Source organism: Hoplias malabaricus, chromosome 3 (assembly GCF_029633855.1).
Source record: "Hoplias malabaricus isolate fHopMal1 chromosome 3, fHopMal1.hap1, whole genome shotgun sequence".
Classification (NCBI taxonomy): Eukaryota; Metazoa; Chordata; class Actinopteri; order Characiformes; family Erythrinidae; genus Hoplias; species Hoplias malabaricus.
The window spans coordinates 33,605,903-33,628,072 of record NC_089802.1 but is presented as its reverse complement, the minus strand read 5'-3'; the positions used below and the strand labels follow the sequence as shown (position 1 = coordinate 33,628,072).

General features: G+C 42.2%; 1 protein-coding gene across 1 annotated transcript; it reads right to left on the bottom strand.

The window, feature by feature from the left end:
* Positions 1–12,130: 12,130 nt before the first annotated feature.
* On the bottom strand, positions 12,131–13,339 carry LOC136691414 (neuropeptide FF receptor 1). Its single transcript, XM_066663976.1, has one exon. It carries the CDS (start codon positions 13,337–13,339, stop codon positions 12,131–12,133), a length of 1,209 nt encoding a protein of 402 aa, XP_066520073.1.
* Between the last annotated feature and the right edge of the window lie 8,831 nt (positions 13,340–22,170).

Genomic DNA, 22,170 nt, shown 5'->3' with positions numbered 1-22,170 from the left:
TAACATTTAATAATAATGCACTTTTAAACATTTTTTCTTTGTACTGTTTTATTTGAATTGGCTAAAATACATCATATAAAAAAAATAATTCCTACAGGGAAGCTAACAATGTGATTAGCCTCAGTGTTAGCTTTAGCATTAGCTCATATGAAGAGGAAGTTTTATGGCTCTCCTCCATAAAAAACTAAATGTTTTAAAAAACAGAGAGAGAGAGAGAGAGAGAGAGAGAGAGAGAGAGAGAGAGAGAGAGAGAGAGACTGTGCAACTGTGTGTTTTTCTGGCTCTACAGACAGATAGTATCACTGTAGGAAATAGCTTTGTGTTTGTGTGGGTGCAAAATCTATTATTCCCTGTATACATAAGCCCTGTGTAAATCTTGGTAGATTTGTGGCGCTGAAACTGACTCTGTGTGTGTGGAATATATCTCCTGTGAAAGTGTGTTTTGCCATGCTAGATCAGAAAGAACCCAGAGCCCTGCAGTTTCATGTATACTATAGTGAACTGGGCTTGAATCAGAAATGTGCATATTTACTAGTATTACGGTGAGGAATACGTGCTGATATTTCTACATTAACTGCACAGGTTTCTCTCTGAAGTGTGTAATCTGCTTGTTTCTTTGTGGCCATGTGCAGTTACAGCAAGATGTAACTAAATGAGATGCCCTGAATCAACTGCACATGAGTCTAAAGTTAATATTATCAATATCAAACCTAAACTAGAAGGTTATGAAGTGCCCTAGGACTGGTTTGTGGAGCAGTTGAGATGTGTACCCTCCAGTTCAAAGTACACTGCTGAAAAAAATATTACATTCTTCAACTCAAGGATCTCCTCCAAATAGGAAGATTTTGTTGAAAAAATTACAGATATTATTATTGTTACTAAACACATGGCAGGGGGAGTTAGAGAATGTAATAGTAGTTGCAGTATATATATATATATATATATATATATATATATATATATATATATATATATATATATATATATATATATTCTATTTACATATATTCACATACTCATTGAACTCTTGAACTCTTAGGGTTATTAGAATATGAACTGTCAGTATTTAACTATTACTATTTTAACACTAACAGTAACAGCATTGAACTTAAGACAGCTTGGGAACCATTTTAAACTTTTTAAATTTTTCGGTGTTCATAATTAAAAATATATATATTTTCCACATCTGTAGCTGCCATATCTGGAATCTATGGTTAAACTGATAGTATAGAAAATAATATCAGAAAAAAAAGGAGGGTTTCCCACCCTCCTCAAAAATACATAGTGCAGTTTCTGCAGTGCTGAGCTCAGTGTGGTAACAACAGAGGCTCTATTCTCCCTCTTACACCTCAGTGTAGCATCAAAAAGACTTTGAAGCTGTAATTTTTTATTCATTGTCTGTAAGCGCTTATTCAGTGCTTATTCAGTTCAGGGTCGCTGAGGGTCCAGAGCCTACCCAGAATCACTGGGCACAAGGCAGGAATACATCCTGGAGTGGGCGCCAGTCCTTCACAGGGTGACACACACTCACACACTCACACCTATGGACACATTTGAGTGTCCAATTCACCTACCAACATGTGTTTTTGGACAATGGAAGGAAACCGAAGCACCCAGAGGAAACCCACGCGGACACAGGGAGAACACACAAAACTCCTTACAGACAGTCACCCAGAGGAAACCCACACGGACACAGAGAGAACACACCACGCTCCTCACAGACAGTCACCCGAAGGAAACCCACGCAGACACAGGGAGAACACACCACACTCCTTACAGATAGCCACTCTGAGCAGGACTCGAATCCCCAACCTCCAGGTCCCTGGAGCTGTGTGACTGCGACACTACCTGCCAGCACCACCGTGCTGCCCAGCTGCAATTTTACGATAAAAAAAAAACTATATAATGTTACTTTAAGGCTGAAGGGATTGAGTAGGGGTTATTACCGATGCACCAAGACAATGCAGCTATCAGAATCAAGGGACAGCACATGCGTATTTGTGAACAAGGTTCAGTTTCATGAATAAAATCTGAAGCACAGATGGAGACGTATGTGATATGGCGTGTAATTCCTCTCGCCATGTCTTTACTAATAATAACATACCACTTTGTCCACCAAGAACCTAAGGCCAAAATTAAGCTAAGTAAAAACAATTAACACTCAATTGACTAAGTACAGCACACAAGAAGACGCTGTACTTCATGCTCCAGGACAGAAAGATAAAACAGCAATTGTTCCCAGAACTATGGAAGGAAATTATAAAGCGAATGAGAAAATGAGTCTAAACCCAGAGGACTGAATAATGTTTGGTGGGTTCAGAATATTCGGAACATGGCTTTAATTATGTTTTTAATTAAATGCTTTTTCTCAGAACAGGAAATGAGCATGATAAAATGTACACTGCACGGCCAAAAAGATGTGGACAACAGTCCATGACACCTGGACATTATTCAGTATATTGCATGGGTAGAGGTACAGATTTTGAATGATTGGTTTTGGCATTACACCATTATCCCAGAGGTTTTAGATGTTGCTTCATCACTCCAGAGAACACAGATCCTCTGCTCAACCGTCCAACGCTTGTCATGAGGCACTGAGCCTTATAACCTTGGTTGCATGTGTGGTTAATGTGCATAAAAAATGACAAAGCCTGAAGCTAAAGAACATGCTAAAAGCTTTAGATGTCATAGCTCAAAAGCCTTCCATAAAGCCAAAGGTATTTCATTTGATTTCTTTTGACCCCCTGATAATAGTCAGTCACTGGTCAGTATCAGACAGCAGCTTATTTCTTTTAACCCCAATTTCACCCCAATTTAGCCACTGCCAATTACCTGCTAGCAAGGTGCCCCTTTATCACACAATCCTACAAAGCTAAGAAGCTGAAGACAAGGAAATGTTCTGAGACACAGATCTTGGTGAACTCTTTGTGTCTCTTTTGAGGAAAACACTATCTGTCTAGATCTGTTAAATCAGAAAAGCGGCATTTTCATTTTTTCAATCAACAAAAAGCAAGGCAGCACAGTAGGACAACGGGTAGGTGTACTTTGAGGTGAGTTTGGACTCAACCAATTGCCCAACATCAGTGCCTGAGGCCATCAAATCCTCACAGCAATGTTCCAACATGTAGAATAAAGTTTTTAGAAAAGTGTGGAGTAGAACGTTTGCAATCTAAGAAATCCATTTGAGTTGGGTACCCAAACTTTACATATAACAGCATATTTTAGCTTTCAAAACTGTGATCAGGTGACGATGCAGAGGAATCTCTGGAGAGGGACCACAGTCATCGGAGAATAGATCAATAAACTAGATTTATTATTTGGCCTTAATTAAAGGCCAAATGGATGTAAGCTCTGGGGAAATGAAAGGGTAAACCAGAAGAGATTAGAGAAGTGCATGACTATGTTCACGTTTATCTCTCAGACAATAAATGACCCCTGGGGTAAAGTTGGACTTGTATAGCGCCATTTGGACAGGATTAAAAATAATGACAATGGGAGTGGCTATGCATTGCTGACGCAATAAAAATGCCCCATACATTAATTTACCCTGCTTACATTTGGTGTCTAAAGGTGGTTTGTTTACACAGATTCTAGCTATTGAACTCTGCTATACATTAAGCTGTACCCATGCACACAGTTTACGTGACCCACAAAGACCCATAGAAAATCCTTGACCAACAGAATGGGACCTTGCCTTGCCTTGCCTAAGATCACCCCCAGTTTCTCCCAGTCTCACAATGCTTTTTACACTTTCACCTATGCAACATCATTAGACAGCTCAAAACACTTACCATTAAAATGGCAGATAACGTCCTCAGATGATTTAATATTGAAAGAGGGACTATCCCCATCAGGGAGAGAGAAAGATAGAGAGAGAGACAGAGACAGTGTTCAGTCAACCTATTCAGTATTGGAAGTCGTTATAGTAATTTTACTGATGTGTCTGTATGTACTATTACCCACATTTTTGTTCAGTACAGTTTAGTGTTTTGTTACCTTCATGTCTTGCCGTTGTGTTAAAGAAAACCACATTCATGTCTGCAACCTCTCTCTTCGCTGCCATCTTCCCACTGCAATTACACTCTGTTGGATGCCCCAGCCTCAGAAAAACAATCATTCATTGATTATCTGTAACCGCTTATCCAGTTCAGGGTCGCGGTGGGTCCGGAGCCTACCCAGAATCACTGGACGCAAGGCAGGAACACAACCTGGAGGGGGCGCTAGTTCTTCAGGAAAATATAAAACATTTTTGTAATTTTTAAAACATAAAACAAATTTATGATGTGACGTAAAACATTTTATGTGTTAATTTGGCCCAATATGTAAATTAACAGGGTGCACAAATTTTGCACATTGAATGTATGCTGCTTGGGCATGAATATAATTTTACATTATATTTGTCTAGGTCTGAAAGTGTTGCAACACAATCTCTTTTCAAATGGGTGTGATGCAGTGAAGAGGTAGATAAAAACAATAAAACAAATGGGATATAATTACATTCTTAATCAATCAATTAAAGTGTTTGTCATACTGTTTTCTTTGCACAGTGCCGTTCATTTCCTGAAGTCATTTGTGAAGAACAAATGTTTGTAGTTTTAATCTTGTTGTCTAAGTACATATTATCCAGTGTTGCTTTTTTTAATTGTTTTATGATTCACTTTATTATGCTTGTGTATTCCATTGCATCCTCACTCTCCAGTCTTGAGTCTCAACCAAGTATCTCTGTTATATATGATATAGCGAAAAGTTTGTGTATATGTGATCAACAAAAATGGATTCTTTTCTGAAATGAAAGACTTTATGGTACATGTTAGAACATGGCTCTGATGCTTTGATGGCCATTTCATGAGCATTAGTGAGGGACAGGTGTTGGATGATCATTCCATATGTATTGGAAGGGGCTCTATAACTAGAGAAAAGCAGTCACACTGCTTTTAAACACATCCTGGGGTGGGGCATATACCTCCTCCGACTGACACTTATGCTATGTTCCAACTGAAATGTCTGAATTTCTGAGTTCCAAGAAGGAAATTACAACTGGAACATCCCCACAAATGGGATTTCCTACTTAGAAAGTAGGGGGAGCCTCGCCAACCCCGAGTTCGAAATCCAAGATGGCTGCCTACACTCATTACATCAGTCGTACACACAGTACAGTCCAAATGCTGTATGTAGATGCATTTCCATGGTGTTTGGATATGTAAAATGTCACATAATGTGCTTTTATCCATTGTTAAAGCTAAAAATGCTAACTGGGAACAAACTAAAAATGCTAACCTGGGGCAAAGGGTTTTCTGTGTGATAAACTGGAACACAGTCATTCCCAGTTCTGATGTGTGACTTTCGAGGTAAATAGAATGAGGTAAATCTTCATTCATAAGATTAAAAATTACTAAGTAGTTACAATACTTTTGAGATTTTTACAGCCCTCTTAGTGCCTATTTGGTGCCCCCTGTAACCTCCCAATGGGCAATTGGCCCCATTTTGGAAAGTACTGGCATAATGGACCGCATAACCATGGCTGGTAACAGTTTCCTATAACCTGTCATTTTCCAGTGAAGAGCCATCTGGCAGTGCCTGGGAATTGTAGGCTTGAAGGAGATGGAGGGAGAGATAAAGTGGTGAAGATGTGTGGTATGACAGGAGATTTATTTGTTCAGAAGGCTTCACATTTCTGCCTCTGAGGAATCGGTGGGCAGCAGCATAAAAACCACATGTCCATGCTGAGCGTCCTCAGCAGAACCGTTAATCCCTGACTTAGCCGCACACTCCCCTGCCAGTTGGCCTGTGATTTCCTGACCATTTTGTTCCATTTTCGCTTCTTTCACTTTGCATCCCGGAGCTGATATCATATTCACAGCCATCTGCCGCTGAAATTAGCTGAATGTTAAACAAAAAAAGAATTGCTTTTGTTTACTTTTGTTTACAAATGTTTCAGAGCCACTTTATAAAACTTTGACCTAGATAAGCAATGACCACAAATGATCACAGCTTTTATTTTACATTGATTTACACTGAAAGTAAGAAAAATATTTTTTTTATCTATAAAGTTACTATTTTGGCGATACTCCTAGATATCGCACATTCAGAAGCATTTAGGAACCCCAGGAACTCAGAATCTATATGGCAGGCCACTGAAAGATACAGAGTGGAGTGAGTGCTGAGGTGCACAGTATGAAAAGGTAGCTAGCGCTCTGCTTTCACATAAACTGCAGAGTTCCAAACCTCCTCTGGCAAAAAACTGTGTGCTTGAATTTATGTTGCCAAGCCACTGCATGCAAGCCTTACATTACTCACTACAACTCCAAATGTTGGGTGCACACTGCCTCTGTATTCTGGAGCAGTGGAAACATGTTGTATGGATTGATGACTAATGCTACTTTATCTGCCAGTAATATCTGCTAACGATATTCATGGGTTGGCCTAGGCCCCATAGTTTCAGTGAAGAGAAACCTTAACCAAGACAATTTGGACAATTGTATGTTTCTAGCTTTGTGGTATTAGAGGAAAGCCCTTTTCTGTTCCAGCATGACTGTGCCCCAGTGCGCAAAGCAAGGTCCATAAAGGTATGATTGGGTGGGTTTGGTGTGGAACAATTTGACTGGCCGGCACAGAGCCCTGACCTCAACCCCATCTGTGAAGAGTGTGGTGTGTTCTCCCTGTGTCTGCGTGGGTTTCCTCCAGGTGACTGACTGAGGAGTGTGGTGTGTTCTCCCTGTGTCAGCGTGGGTTTCCTCCAGGTGACTGTCTGTGAGGAGTGTGGTGTGTTCTCCCTGTGTCTGCGTGGGTTTCCTCCAGGTGACTGACTGAGGAGTGTGGTGTGTTCTCCCTGTGTCAGCGTGGGTTTCCTCCAGGTGACTGTCTGTGAGGAGTGTGGTGTGTTCTCCCTGTGTCTGCGTGGGTTTCGTCCGGGTGACTGTCTGTGAGAAGTGTGGTGTGTTCTCCCTGTGTCTGCGTGGGTTTCCTCCAGGTGACTGTCTGTGAGGAGTGTGGTGTGTTCTCCCTGTGCCTGCGTGGGTTTCCTCCAGGTGACTGACTGAGGAGTGTGGTGTGTTCTCCCTGTGTCAGCGTGGGTTTCCTCCAGGTGACTGTCTGTGAGGAGTGTGGTGTGTTCTCCCTGTGTCTGCGTGGGTTTCGTCCGGGTGACTGTCTGTGAGAAGTGTGGTGTGTTCTCCCTGTGTCTGCGTGGGTTTCCTCCAGGTGACTGTCTGTGAGGAGTGTGGTGTGTTCTCCCTGTGCCTGCGTGGGTTTCCTCCAGGTGACTGTCTGTGAGGAGTGTGGTGTGTTCTCTCTGTGTCTGCGTGGGTTTCCTCTGGGTGACTGTCTGTGAGGAGTGTGGTGTGTTCTCCCTGTGTCTGCGTGGGTTTCCTCCAGGTGACTGACTATGAGGAGTGTGGTGTGTTCTCCCTGTGTCTGCGTGGGTTTCCTCTGGGTGACTGTCTGTGAGGAGTGTGGTGTGTTCTCCCTGTGTCTGCGTGGATTTCCTCCGGATGCTCTAGTTTCCTACCACAGTCCAAAAACACACATTGGTAGGTGGATTGGCTACTCAAAAGTGTCCGTAGGTGTGTGTATTGCCCTGTGAAGGACTGGCGCTCCCTCCAGGGTGTGTTCCCGCCTTGTGCCCAATGATTCCAGGTAGGCTCTGGACCCACTGTGACCCTGAACTGGATAAGGGTTACAGATAATGAATGAATGAATGAATTTAACATCTCTCTGAGTGCAACAGACTGAAAAAGATGCCAGCCCGTCACAGGGTGTAACACACTCACCCAGTCACTCACAATTGTGGACACTTTTGCACTGCCAGTCTAATTTGTTTTTGAACTGTAGGAGAAAACAGGAGCACCTGGAGGAAACCTGCCCAGACACGTGGAGAACGCATTCCATAAGCTCCTCCCAGACAGTGAATTGAGACAGGGCTTGAACCCACAACACCAGGACCCTGGAGCTTTTTTGCAGTGACACCACCTGTATCTATAACTAATCTTGCTCAAGCTTCTGTTTACAGCAGATCTATTCACTTGTACTGAGTGGGCTTAACATAATCACAACCAACATTTCTTAAAGCTAAAAGCCTCCCTCAAATAAACTGCAGCTGCTCAGGCTTTCTGTAACTCTGCTGGATTTGTGGGTTGTGAATCATATAAAACTATAAACAAAATATGTTCTTTTGAGATGCATATTTACTCTTATCTAGATATATTCACTTTTTGGAAATAGTAGACTTTGTGGACATTTGTTATTTCTTCTTATATGAAAGGCATTAATACAGATTTTGGTATACATTTTTGAAAACTTTGCACTATCACCCAGCTCCATATACATTAGAGTCAGGTCATAAATAAGGTACTGATGTTAGATGATTGGTTCTGAATCACAAACACCAATCCAACTCATCCCAAAGGGATCGTACAATACTCCATCACTCCAGAGAACACATTTCCACTGCTCCACTAACCAATAATGATTGTATAATCCTTTACCCCATTCGTAGTGTGGAACATACTCTTCAAAGCTTGTGTGCATCTTCTCCAGAGCATCCCTTTTTTCTGATTTTCATTCATCCCAAAGCTTTTTTTTTTTTTTGCAAATTATCTCCTCAATTATTAGTCCTCACTAATTGCACCCATGAGCTAAATCTCCCAAAGTGGCACACAGATGCTATACACCCTGGGTGGGTAAAGGCTGCCATGTGCTTTCTCTGAGATCTCCTTGTAAATTCAGATCAGTAGAGATTTTCGTTCCTAGATGCACCATCCAGCTCTTGCTGCCGTCTTTCATTGGCCACCAATCCAAGAAAAATTTGAACCTCCTCAACAAACCATGTTGTCACTTTTCAAGCTGCCATTGTCAGTTGGATAAAAACAAATGTGATCAATACTGCAGTTTGGAGATTTTATAAATGGCTAGTTTGTGCAGACAGTCTGCATTTCATTCTCTCTGGCCTATCTGTAACGGGACGGCTATCTACAGGGGAGACTCTGTGATAGGAGTCCTGGTAGAGTTTACCAGGAGGAAAGGCTCAAGTGCAGATAAGAGTGCTTTGCACACGGTGGGAATCGAACCGGGGTCGTTTGGGTGCAAAAGCAGTGAGTGTACCAGTTTACTATGTAGGAGATAGTGATGCTTATGACAGTATGTTTTAATCCTGGAGAGGAGACAAACTCCAAAAATAATATACAAAATTCTTAGGAACGAAAATCAAAGGGAACAAACTGACAAAATGGGATATCAAAAAGATGAAAAGAGGTAAAGAAAGAATAAAACTCAAACCAAAAATATAAATTTCAGAACGGGAATCGATCACCCGCGAGTAACAATTACGTGAGGAGCAACTAACAAACTAAAAGGTGAGAAAAGAGTAGAAGTTCCAACAAAAAGTTTCTTTTCTTTTTTAACCGACAAAGGAGAGTTCAAAAGGAAACAGAAAGAGCCCTTTTGGAGGAAAAATACCAAATTACCAGCGTGGTCTGGTTCAGAACAAACTTAAAGAAACTGAGAGAGCAGTGAGGAGGGCTTATGAAGTGTCAGCACCAGCTGTTCTCTCTTGGGCTGATTACTAGGCATCATGGAGTGTGGTCTCCCTCTGGAGGTGGGATGACCACGGTGCAGGCGGTCCCTTACACTATCGGCACTCAGCAAAGTTTACCCGTCACATTTAGTTTCCATTCGGCTCACTTGGAAACATGAACCAGCAGGGACTAAAAAAGACCTTGTTCCAGGTTCCCAGTTACATTTTCCTAATGGAAAAGCAAAAATCTGAGTAGAGCCGAGCTGAGCTGAGTAGATAACATGCAATGGAAAAATGTCATATGTAACTGTCGGGACCCTGTCGTATTCTGGTCTGGTTATGTGTTTCCTTTTATGTTTTGATGTCCATGTAGTCTGTTTCACTGCTGATCTCTCTTAGCCACACAAACCCTGCCTATGAGCTCACAGGTGCATCCTATTGCATTTAGTAATTTAAGCCTTATGTTTGTTTGAGTGTTTGATCGCCTGTTTGAATCTTTCCAAGTATGCTTTTAGCATTTAGGTTTGCTTAGTCCAATAATGTTAGCATTCAGAGAGGAGAACACCACATGTCCAGATCTGTCATATCAGCAGACAGATGCCTGTGCTGTTGACAGTGTTAACCCAATGATGGGTACAAATGTGGGCCATCCTATACCCACCCAGAGACCAAGGTTCTTTCTGGGACACCTGGCCTTGGATTGAGCAATGATAAAATCAGCACTTAATCTGCTGTGCCACTCTGGAGCCCCCTAGAGCATCCATTCTATTGTCAATGTTTTCTAGAAATTCAGTCATTAGAATGTGTGTCTGCACAAACACACTCTTTTACGATGTTATATCTATTTAATAGAAACACACATTTACACTCACAAACATTTCATGTTTCACTATACTAAATGTCAAAATACATTTTGAGGAATCACAACATTATTAAGCACAGGGACTCTGATATGAGAGCTTTGACCAGACTCAATTCCCTTAAAAACAATCATGAGCCAAACATTACATTTAAGAGCACCGACTACATCGGTTACCTCCAACCTTAGCAAAACTTGATATTTGGAAACTGTTGTATCTTACACCATTTAATGTAAATATGAAAATAAAAATCGTATTTACATCCTAAATAAATAAAGTGCTCTAATTCCCACTGCACCCATTTATCACAGTAAAATCCTTTTGAGTGAACATCGAAGTCAAGTTATCAACAGCTGTATGAACATATGAATCTCTTTTACTGTTTGATTTACTGTATTTCTACAAATTGCACAGAATATAAATAAACATCATAGTTATAATGTTAATCCCCCATGGAGACTTGGCAAATGCATCAAAAATAGTACATTTTTAAGCATTCCTAAAAGTAAAACAAAATGATCTCAGTCATCAGGCAGTGTATTCAGAACAATTCTATGTGATAACTTGAATAAAACTCTTTAGGCGTCTGGTTCCATCCAGGTTTTCTGTGCATTTCATCTCAAACCACTTTGAATGCTTTAATTAGAAGCTGCTCCAAACTGACAACAGGATGCCTGTTTCTATTGTCCGAAAAAAACAGTACTTTCTCATATTTCTCATAATTACGACTTAATGGCTCAGTAATGGTAGAGGTTACTTTATAGTAACCTCCAATTAAGACTTAGCATAATAGTGATCATTTTTTCACGGTTTTGAATGATGGCCATTGATAGTAACAAAAATTTGGGTTAGCTGGCATGCCAACACGATAGCTCGTTGATACCTATTTCGAATTGGTCCTTGCTAGCTAGTTACGTATGAAAATCAATACATATTTAACATATTTTTTTGTGTAACATGTTCAGAAATGTATGGGCGGACAGAGTAATTTTGACCAAATATAACAGAAACCAGGCACGGTGGCGCAGCAGGTAGGTGTCGCAGTCACACAGCTCCAGGGGCCTGGAGGTTGTGGGTTCGATTCCCGCTCCAGTTGACTGTCTCCGGTTTCCTCCCACAGTCCAAAAAACACACGTTGCAGGTGGATTGGTGACTCAAAAGTGTTAGTAGGTGTGAGTGAATGTGTGTGTGTCTGTGTTGCCCTGTGAAGGACAGGTGCCCCCTCCAGGGTGTATTCCCGCCTTGTGCCCAATGATTCCAGGTAGGCTCTGGACCTCCCATGACCCTGAATTGGATAAGCGCTTACAGATAATGAATGAATGAATGAATAACAGAAACCAATGAAGAGCCGTATGAGTCCTATGGTTTGATTCCGATAAGTGGATTTGAGAAAATAGTTTTTAAAAAAAAGAGTGAAAAAATTGAGTAAAACGTATTCACATGTGAAATGTACCCCACAACCATGTGGTGCTCCTATGAGTTTTGTCCGCTGCTTAAATGTTGGCCCAACGGTTAGATGCTCACCTCCAGACGTTACATACTGCAGTTTCCCCGCATATAGCAGTGACAGGGGTTCGATTCTTTTTATTACACGTCGATGAGTTTGTAATTGTACGTTTAAGATAAAAATACTACACACAGTTGTTTTAAACTCTTCAGACCTCTGGTTCCATTCACCACCACTGTGAACAGATTTATTAGTTCAACGCCCTCAGAGATTTGTTTACATCTCCTCAACCATTTTATAGGCTGCGGTGAGTCACACGTGGTCCAGTTCCTGCTGCTGTTTCCTTTCCTGCGAGCTGCTGACCTTTGTGAAGAGGCCGGACACTCTGTGCCTGTAGCTGGTGGTCAGTCTGCGCGCGGAGCGTCTGATCTCGCCCACGAAGCAGTAGCAGAGCGGGTTGAGCGCGGAGTTGCTGAGTCCGAGCCACTGAGCGAACGGCCGGCCCTGCAGCAGCCACTCGTGCTCCGCGCGCTCGGGCACGCGCCGCCTGTCCTCGGGCGCGTGGAAGTCCAGCCACATGTCCACGACGTACAGCGGCAGCCAAGAGAATGTGAAGAGCAACACGAGCGCCAGCACCATCTTGGCGATCCTCTTGCGCGTCTCCAGCAAGCGCGCGCCCGAGCGCGGGCAACCGAATCGCTCGTCAGCGCGCGCCTCTTCGCCGTCACCCTCGGTGTCGTGGCGCCCGGGCGCGCGCCACAGCTTGCGCGCCGTCAGCGAGCAGATGACAAGGTTGAAGAGCACGGGGAAGGCGTAGAGCGCGCAGAAGAGCAGGAAGTTGTAGCCGTGACGCAGCCGGGGCTCCGACCAGCTCTCCACGCACAGCGTAACGGGGCGCGCGCCGTCCGGCAGCTCGAGCGCGCGCGTCTCGTTGGCGAAGAGCAGCGGCGCGCACAGCACGGACGAGGCGGCCCACACCACAGCGATCACGGCCCCCGCGCGCGCTCCCGTGAAGGCACGACGCGCGCGCAGCGGACTGTGCACGCCGCAGTAACGGCTGAGGCTCAGCGCGCTCACGCTCAGCACGCTCGCGGCCACCGACACGGCCTGCACGAAGGGCACCGCGCGGCACAGGGGCTCGCCGAAAGGCCACGCGCGGTGCACGTGGTGGCCCAGGTTCGCCGGCATGCAAACGCACACAACCAGCGTGTCGCACGCGGCCAGGTTGGCCAGCAGGCGCCGCGTGGCCGAAGACGCACTCCTCATCCTCATCATCCGCAGTCGGCTGCTGCTCCTTCTCCGGACGAGCACCAGGAGCGCGGTGACGTTACCGGCCAGGCCGATGACGAAGGAGGCCACGTACATGAGCGCGAGGAGGACGGTGCCGGGCTCGCGCCCGGAGTACAGAACATCCACAGGAGGAGGAAGAGGAGGAGGAGGAAGAAGAGGAGGACTGGTGTTGAAACTGCTCTGGAGAGACGAATTTACAAAAGCTGTGGAGATGATGCCCGAGAAATTCATCCTCAGAGTTCAAAAACAGGCCCCAGTTATAACATTATGGAAGAAAAAAAAATCCCGGCTTTATAATTTCTTAATTAAAACGTAATGTCCTTAAAGTCCATAAACAAGCTGTAGTTTTAACATGGTTGTTACTTACTGAAATAAAATCCATCATTTCTTTATACCACCAGTCTCGTTCTAAGATCCAATGAAAAAACAAGTCACAGTTATAACACAGTTTATAAAAAATAAAGTCGTTGTTATAACATTACTAGGATGTGAATTCCGTCTCATGTCCTTGGAGTCCATTGAAAATGCACGTTGTGTTTATAACACATTTATAGAATACTTGGAGGAAGGTCTTGAAAGGTTCTTTATGGTTCGTGTTCTGAAAAAAAATCATACTTCTGTTACAGCACTGATTATAACACGTTGTAAACATACTGCTGTGAATCTTGTGTCATCACTACTCAACAAATATATCAGAGTACAAGTAAAAGTAACGGGAAATAGTCCGAAAAGTACGGAGGCATCAATAAATGAAACAAGTGCATACACATTCATTAATTTATTGTCTGTAAACGCTTTAGTTACTACCCACCTTTGTAGCTGACAAATGTAGATATGCTCTATTTTCTCTGCACTGTAATAAGCAACATGTAAAGTTCCCAGGGCGTATCAAGAATAAACAGAAATATATCCCCTGAGTGCTGCTCGTGTCCTCCGTACAGTTCCGTTTTTAATCGAATGAAAGTCTGAGAGTGTTTTCCTCGTTGTTCTCCTCAGACCCGCGCACTGAACGCTCCTAAGATTCACTGTTGAACCACACACAGCAGCGTCGTTTTCATCTTTACACCAACATTCACCCAAGCCCCGCACCCTTTTTTACGATTGGCTTCTATCTGTATCTGGGCGGAGCCTAAGGCCTAACGTTAGCGCTTTATACCTGCGTCTCTCAGTCCAGTAAACTAGCTTTAGCAAAATAAACATGCCAGCTCGCTTCATAAATGTTGTAAACAAATTGTTGTTAGAACTGTGTTGCACCATTTAGGTGAAATCACAAATTCAGATACAAAAAAAAATATTAGTTCAACAGTATGCTTTAGTGCACAGTGCTTAACTGTTTGCTGCTTTTCAAAACCCTCAGATCGGTTATAATTATTTACAGCCACATACGTTTTTGTAAATGCAATAAAAACAAGAAGCTGCTATTTGTTCATTCTTTTGCACCTTTATTTAAAGGCTACATTCACGATTGAAATAAAAAAAAAAACACTTTTTATAAAATTCCAAAGATGTTTCCTCACCATTTGCTAGCACTCCTCTCTGTCTGTGTGCTCAAAACTGGTCAAATGTGTTTACGATACCCCTGTGTCTGTAAATGAATAAATAAATTGTCTCAGTCAGTAGCAGAGACATCATGAGTTTTTTAGACAATGGAGAGAACTCCAAACGCTGAAAAGTATGACACGAAATGAGGATATTGCTCTATTCCTGCTACAGTTACAAACAAGTTTCTGTGGTAATTCAAACACTGAATTAAAAGTTACAGAAAAGTTAAACTTCAGCCACATACAAACAACTGTCAGTTTTTTCCCTCAAACACTTAAAAACACAGCACTTAGAACTGGATATATATATATATATATATATCCATCCATCCATCCATCCATATATATATATATATATATATATATATCCATCCATCCATCCATCCATTATCCACCGCTTATCCGGATCCGGGTCGCGGGGGAAGCAGTCGGAGCAAAGAAACCCAGACCTCCCTCTCCCCAGCCACTGCCTCCAGCTCCTCCGAGGGTATACCGAGGCGTTCCCAGGCCAGTCGAAACATGTAGTCTCTCCAGCGTGTTCTTGGTCTGCCCCAGGGCCTCCTCCCCGTTGGACATGCTCGGAACACCTCACCAGGAAGACGTCCAGGAGGCATCCGAACCAGATGCCCGCCCAACCAGATGACTTACTGCCAGCCATACGAACCAGACTCCTGCTCTGTTTATACAGGGACTGGATGGCTTGTAGCAAAGAGCCCAGTACCCCATACTCCCTGAGCACCCCCCACAGAATACCCCGAGAGACACAAAACACATGTAGACTGGTTGAGCAAACTCCCATGCCCCCTCCAGGATCCTAGCGAGGTTAAAGAGCTGGTCCTGTGTTCCACGACCGGGGCAGAATCCGCATTTTTCCTCCTGGATCCGAGGTTCAACTATCAGTCGGACTCTCTTCTCCAGTACCCCCGCATAGACCTTACCGGGGAGGCTGAGGAGTGTGATCCCCCTATAGTTGGAACACACCCACAACATCCAGAGCCTTGAGGAACCCAGGGCGAACTTCATCCACCCCCGGAGCCCTACCCCCAAGGAGTTTCCCTACCACCTCGGCCACCTCAGCCCCAGTGATAGACGAGCCACCCCGGGGTCCCCAAACTCTGCTTCCTCGGCGGAAGACGTGCTGGTGTATATATATATAATATGACCCCTTCAACACACTCCAAAAAACAGTTGGGTCAGAGACATGTTTACCACCTTGTTGCATCACCTTGCCTTTTTAATGACACCTTCGATAAGTCTGGGAACTGAAGATACTAATTGCTGCAAATTTGAATGTGGAAATTTTGCTCACTTTTGCTTGATAAAAAACTTAAGCTGCACAATAGTTGTTCCATAGGAGACCAATCTGGACACTATCTTTGTCTTTGAAACCACATTGTTATTCCACATGCAGTATGAAGCCTGGCTTTGTCTTGCTAAAATAACCATATACTTCCCAGGAAATGCCATTGCCTTGATTTCAGCCTACGTCTCCCTAAAATCCCTATATACACCTCATCATCAGTGCTAACTTCACACACACCATGACAGATGCCGGCTTTGGCCAGAGCCTTGTCAATCACCACAAAATGCAGAGCTCATTCAAATCCAGCACAACCCACCGCTTGTAAAATCTCTTACATTACAGCAGTTTTCACATTTATTTTTAGAGCTGTGTTAACAGGACAAAGAAAACAAAACTATAATAAAGATAAAAGACAATATAAACACCCAGTATAACACCTAAAACCAAACAGTGCTAAGACAGGAACACCTGGGGAGGGGCAGAAAGGTGTGATAACAGACAAGACACAGGTGCAAGGTGGAGATAAGTGTGGGCCTGTGAAAGAGCACTGATCACAGACACAAGGGAGAATATTAATAAGTACATTAACCAGAACATATTGGCAGGGCAGGAGTGGTTAAAACGAACTTAAAAACTTAAATCAGGCTTTAATCTTGTGCATTTATCAGCTGATGGGGACAAATATGAAACAGCCTGCCCCTCCAAAATATCAGCTTGTTATTACTCAGAATTTCCACCAACCTTCAGGATGCATAATCAGAAGTGGATTATCTTAGTCTTTAAACCTGAAAATCTAATTTTTCAACAGTTTCAGCGGCATTGTAGGAGGTGTGTAGGCATGTTTACAATAGAGTGGTTACATTCTTCATTTTGGCTGGAGGATACCTTTAATATTGTTTTGGTTTTAATACAACTAGGATTTTGGGATGGGCTTTGTTTGTATCCAGATATGGATAAACAGTATTACATAATGTATTTGCATTTTCAGTATGCTGTTTGCCTTTAAATTGGCTGCTACTATAGCATTTACTAACAGTTCTATTATTGTGTAGCATGTATCTAACAACAATATTTACAGCAATAATCAAACGATGACCTGTGCTGGAGATGTATACATCATATATATGTATATATTATATATGCAGATGAAGTGTCCAGGATTTTTTGCTACTCAGACGAATGTCATGGTGGTAAAATTACTTTGCAAATACCTTGTTGTCAATATCATTTGCAATTTAATTTTTTCACTCAAGCATGGGTCAACATTGATGAAAAAAATCTACAGGGTGGGCCATTTATAAGGATACACCTTAATAAAATGGCAATGGTTGGTGATATTAACTTCCTGTTAGTGGCACATTAGTATATGGGAGGGGGGAAATTTTTCAAGATGGGTGGTGACCATGGTGGCCATTTTGAAGTCTGCAATTTTGGATCCAACTTTTGTTTTTTCAATGGAAAAATGGAAGAGGGTCATGTGACACATCAAACTTATTGGGAATTTCACAAGAAAAACAACAGTGTGCTTGTTTTAGTGTGTTTAGTGTGTTTAGTGTGTTTTTAATAGTGTGTTTTAACGTAACTTTATTCTTTCATGAGTTATTTACAAGTTTGTCTTTGTTTACAGCCAATGCCGTCGCAGAGGTTAACACGTGAGGAGTGGGTAGAAATTGTGTTGATGTCTGGTGAATACAGTAACTGGGTCATTGCAGCAGATTTCAATGCAAGACACCCTACGAGACCACCCATATACTAATGTGCCACAAACAGGAAGTTAATATCACCAACCATTCCCATTTTATTAAGGTGTATCCATATAAATGGCCCACTCTGTACATCATATATAAGTATATATTATATATGCAGATGTAGTGTCCAGGTTTTTTTGCTACTCAGACCAGTGTCATGGTGGTAAAATTACTTTGCAAATATCTTTTTGTCAATATCATTTGCAATTTAATTTTTCACCCAAGCATGGGTCAACAGTGATGAAAAAAACCTTATAATTAAAAAAGCTGTCTGTCATGCTGACATTTCATGCTCAAAATGAAAAAGCTAGTTGGAAAAAGAGAACTCAAACTTATTTTTAGCTTCATGGACTGTGTAAGTGTCAAAGGTAAAACAAAAATGGAATAGTATTCAGCTTTTCATTTTTCAATGCAATTTGCTAGAAAGGACAAAATCATCATCATCACCATCATCATGGTTGGGACAAAATGAAAATGAAAAAATAGATGAATAAAAGTCATAGTCACAGTATAAGATTCTATTTTGAATGCGCTTTCAATGCCAAAATGAAAATGAAAAGTGTCACCTACAAATTATTTAGTATTCATTTCATATTTTGCCTTAATTTTCAGGCTAAACACTTTGTAAATATATGTTCATTAGGCCTATCCTCCCTACTCTCTACGTTCCTAATTCTTCTGAAGGAGTTTATGTCTGATGATACACAGTTAAATTAATAATAACAGAGGTTCACATTAACCAGAGATGTCACTATACCATATTTTCTTTACTGATAACAATATTGATAATAAAACCATGAGTAGTTGTGGTACTAATACCAATCCAGTAACATTCTTTAACCCTATTAAACCATTCTTCTCATGTGTCCCCTCTAAAGCCCCTTTACTTTTTACATTTACACTGCATAGGTTCACATTGGCTCAGTTAACTGGTGTGTTTTATCAGTTTTATAAGTGTGTTATACTTGCAAAGGCTCCTTTTACTATTGGAAGCACAAGGGCACACTAATGAGCTCATTCCAACTGCTCATCTGATGATTAGCTTTGTGAGATATACTTTTACATATCAAGTATATGCAGCAACAGGTTCAGGAAATTACACTATTAGCAGAGAAGGACAGATTAAACCGCAGGAACAGGTTTTTAGTCAGACCATTTAAGATGATCATCTAACATAGGCAATCATGAGAATTACTCTGTTATTTTACTATACCACAGGAAGAAATAACTACATTAACTACATTAATACTACAACACACAGTGTAAGAGTGGAGGTTTGTTACAGAATTGGGTGTAGTGCATCCTTAATGATTTCTACCTATAGTTTTTTCTCAAAGTCATAGCCAATTCCAGCTGTAAACTAGCTGTAAACCTGGCCTCAAAAGACAGGTGTATAATATTAATGGAAATGTCATCTGTCTTTGTTCGGAAATGTTATTTGGCCCAGTGATTTTTAAAAGTAGGTCAGCAGACTATAGTCCCCTTAAGAAGCTGTCTATCAGAAATATAATATGCGCCGGGACAGACTGGACTGGACACATCCAGCAAATGACCCAGCTCATACAGTCTCAACTGTTTTCTGACAGAGAACATTCATAAACAGGTATGGAAATTTTTTTTCTTTTTTTTTCTTTTTTTTTTAGTTTTCAAGTGTGTGAAAGTGATACTGCTGCTGCAGTGATGCTGTTGTATGTCAGTGTTGAAAATGTACACTCCTGTTTAGTATTCGATTTCTGTCTATGTAGAGATAATAATAACAATACTTCTACTGCTACTACTACTACTAATAATAATAATAATAATAATAATGAATTTTAAGTGTTCGATTCCCGCTCCGGGTGACTGTCTGTGAGGAGTGTGGTGTGTTCTCTCTGTGTCTGTGTGGGTTTCCTCCGGGTGACTGTCTGTGAGGAGTGTGGTGTGTTTTCCCTGTGTCGGCGTGGGTTTCCTCCGGGTGACTGTCTGTGAGGAGTGTGGTGTGTTCTCTCTGTGTCTGTGTGGGTTTCCTCTGGGTGACTGTCTGTGAGGAGTGTGGTGTGTTCTCTCTGTGTCTGCGTGGGTTTCCTCCGGGTGACTGTCTGTGAGGAGTGTGGTGTGTTTTCCCTGTGTCGGCGTGGGTTTCCTCCGGGTGACTGTCTGTGAGGAGTGTGGTGTGTTCTCTCTGTGTCTGCGTGGGTTTCCTCCGGGTGACTGTCTGTGAGGAGTGTGGTGTGTTCTCCCTGTGTCTGCGTGGGTTTCCTCCGGGTGACTGTCTGTGAAGAGTGTGGTGTGTTCTCTCTGTGTCTGCGTGGGTTTCCTCCGGGTGACTGTCTGTGAGGAGTGTGGTGTGTTTTCCCTGTGTCGGCGTGGGTTTCCTCCGGGTGACTGTCTGTGAGGAGTGTGGTGTGTTTTCCCTGTGTCGGCGTGGGTTTCCTCCGGGTGACTGTCTGTGAGGAGTGTGGTGTGTTCTCTCTGTGTCTGCGTGGGTTTCCTCCGGGTGACTATCTGTGAGGAGTGTGGTGTGTTCTTCCTGTGTCCACGTGGGTTTCCTCTGGGTGCTCCGGTTTCCTCCCAAAAACACGTTGGTAGGTGGATTGGCTACTCAAAATTGTCCGTAGGTGTGAGTGTGTGTGTGAATGTGTGAGTGTGTGTGTTGCCCTGTGAAGGACTGGTGCCCCCTCCAGGGTGTATTCCTCCCTTGCTCCCAATGATTCCAAGTAGGCCCTGGACCCACCGTGACCCTGAACTGGATAAGCGCTTACAGAGAATGAATGAATGAATGAATGAATGAATGAATGAATATTAAAATAGTGCTTGCAAAGTAAAAAATGTGTTGAAGGAAGAAGAAAAAAGAAAGTTAATAATATGAAGTTATGGAAGGAAAGATTGATGGAAGACGGGGAAAAATACCTCTGTAATCCCCTTATTTTCTGAAAAAATGTTGTATGTTTTTGCGCAGCAAGCTTGCTGAAATTTGGAACTGGAATTTCCTTCAGGATCAATAAAATGTTATTTCATCTAACAGTAACACTAAACTTATCCTGGGGACCACAAGAAGGAGAATTCCCCACAGTGTGGGTGTGATATAGAAAATGTGATATAATACACACTCCCTCTCTTTCCTCCCTCATGCTCTCTGTCTCTTTCTCTCTCTCTCTCTCTCTCTCTCTCTCTCTCTCTCTCTCTCTCTCTCTCTATCTTTGAATTTGCATGCCCACACTGTTCTTCATATCTCAGAACTCAGATATCTCAGAACAGAGTCTCTCTTCGGATTTGACAAACACAATACACTTTTATCAGACTCTGCTGTATGACTGCACACAGTGTGTGTGTGTGTGTGGTGGGGGGGGGGGGGGGTGTTGCTCCTCGCACTTATTTCCCACCAGATGGGACTGCTCAGAGCAAACATTTGACTCCCATCAATGTGAGTTAAATGTAACATACTGTTATCTATGTGCTTCATGCAGTTATAACACTGACTGTAATATCATTCATTTCCTGTCAAATAAGACTACTTCACTGGGTCAGCTAAAGCGCGAGTTGAGTGAGGAATCAAATGCAGTGGACCAACTAGGACAGGATTCTTGTTTGAAGCTTTTTTTAAATTTAATATTATAATTAAATTAATGTGCAGCATTTGATTTTAATTTTAGAAATAAAAGCAGAAAACTCATTACAAAGAAAATTACATGGAAACTGTATTTCCTGTATTTACTGGGTCTGCCTTCATAGCTTTCATTCTTAATTTTGTTTCGAGAGTTTATCAGAGGGTGTCTGTTAAAAGGGGAGAGGCTTAGATGGTGATGGAGATGCAGTCAGTATATTTTGTTGGAGTTGGGGTGGTGTTTGGGATCTGTACCTGTTCTAATTAATGCTCTTATAGTTCAATGAAATCAGAGCATGTATCCACTTTTGACCATAGAGTGCATAAAACTTTGGCATTCTCTAGGGTCAAGGAGTGCGTTTGGGATGACCTGGAGTGGTGTTCATCTTCCCCTAGGCTATTCATTCAACATAAGTAGGGTATCTGAAATCAGTAATGATCTTATTGTTGTCATCAAATTCTCACAGCAGTTCCAGCCCTTCCAGGAGAGTAATGGTAACACCTACATGAATGGGAGAGCAAACTAGCCTATTTCCTTTCAGAATAAATGGAAGAGCAACTTTGGAAAATAACAAAATAATAGGTAATGACATATGTGCAGCTGTAATATTTATTTTAAGCTTTACATGTCTCTGTGTCCTGTGAGGACAGTGTTCCACTGCAGCTGTGTCAGGCATATGTTTTGCTTATTTATAATCACTTCAGTAGATTAATGTCCCCGGCACACAGTCTCCTTATATTATCTCTCACTGTGTGTGTGTGTGTGTACAAGGACTATATCATGTTGTGTACTTCTATTCCCTAGTAAAACATCAGTTTTGAAGAGGTTAGGTTAGGTTTGGGCTAGGGCTATGCTAGGTGTTATGCTAGCATACTTAGCAGTGGAC

Bases quoted from the DNA above. Each gene is read 5' to 3' on its own strand.
- LOC136691414 (XM_066663976.1), bottom strand. From the start codon at position 13,339: ATGAATTTCTCGGGCATCATCTCCACAGCTTTTGTAAATTCGTCTCTC.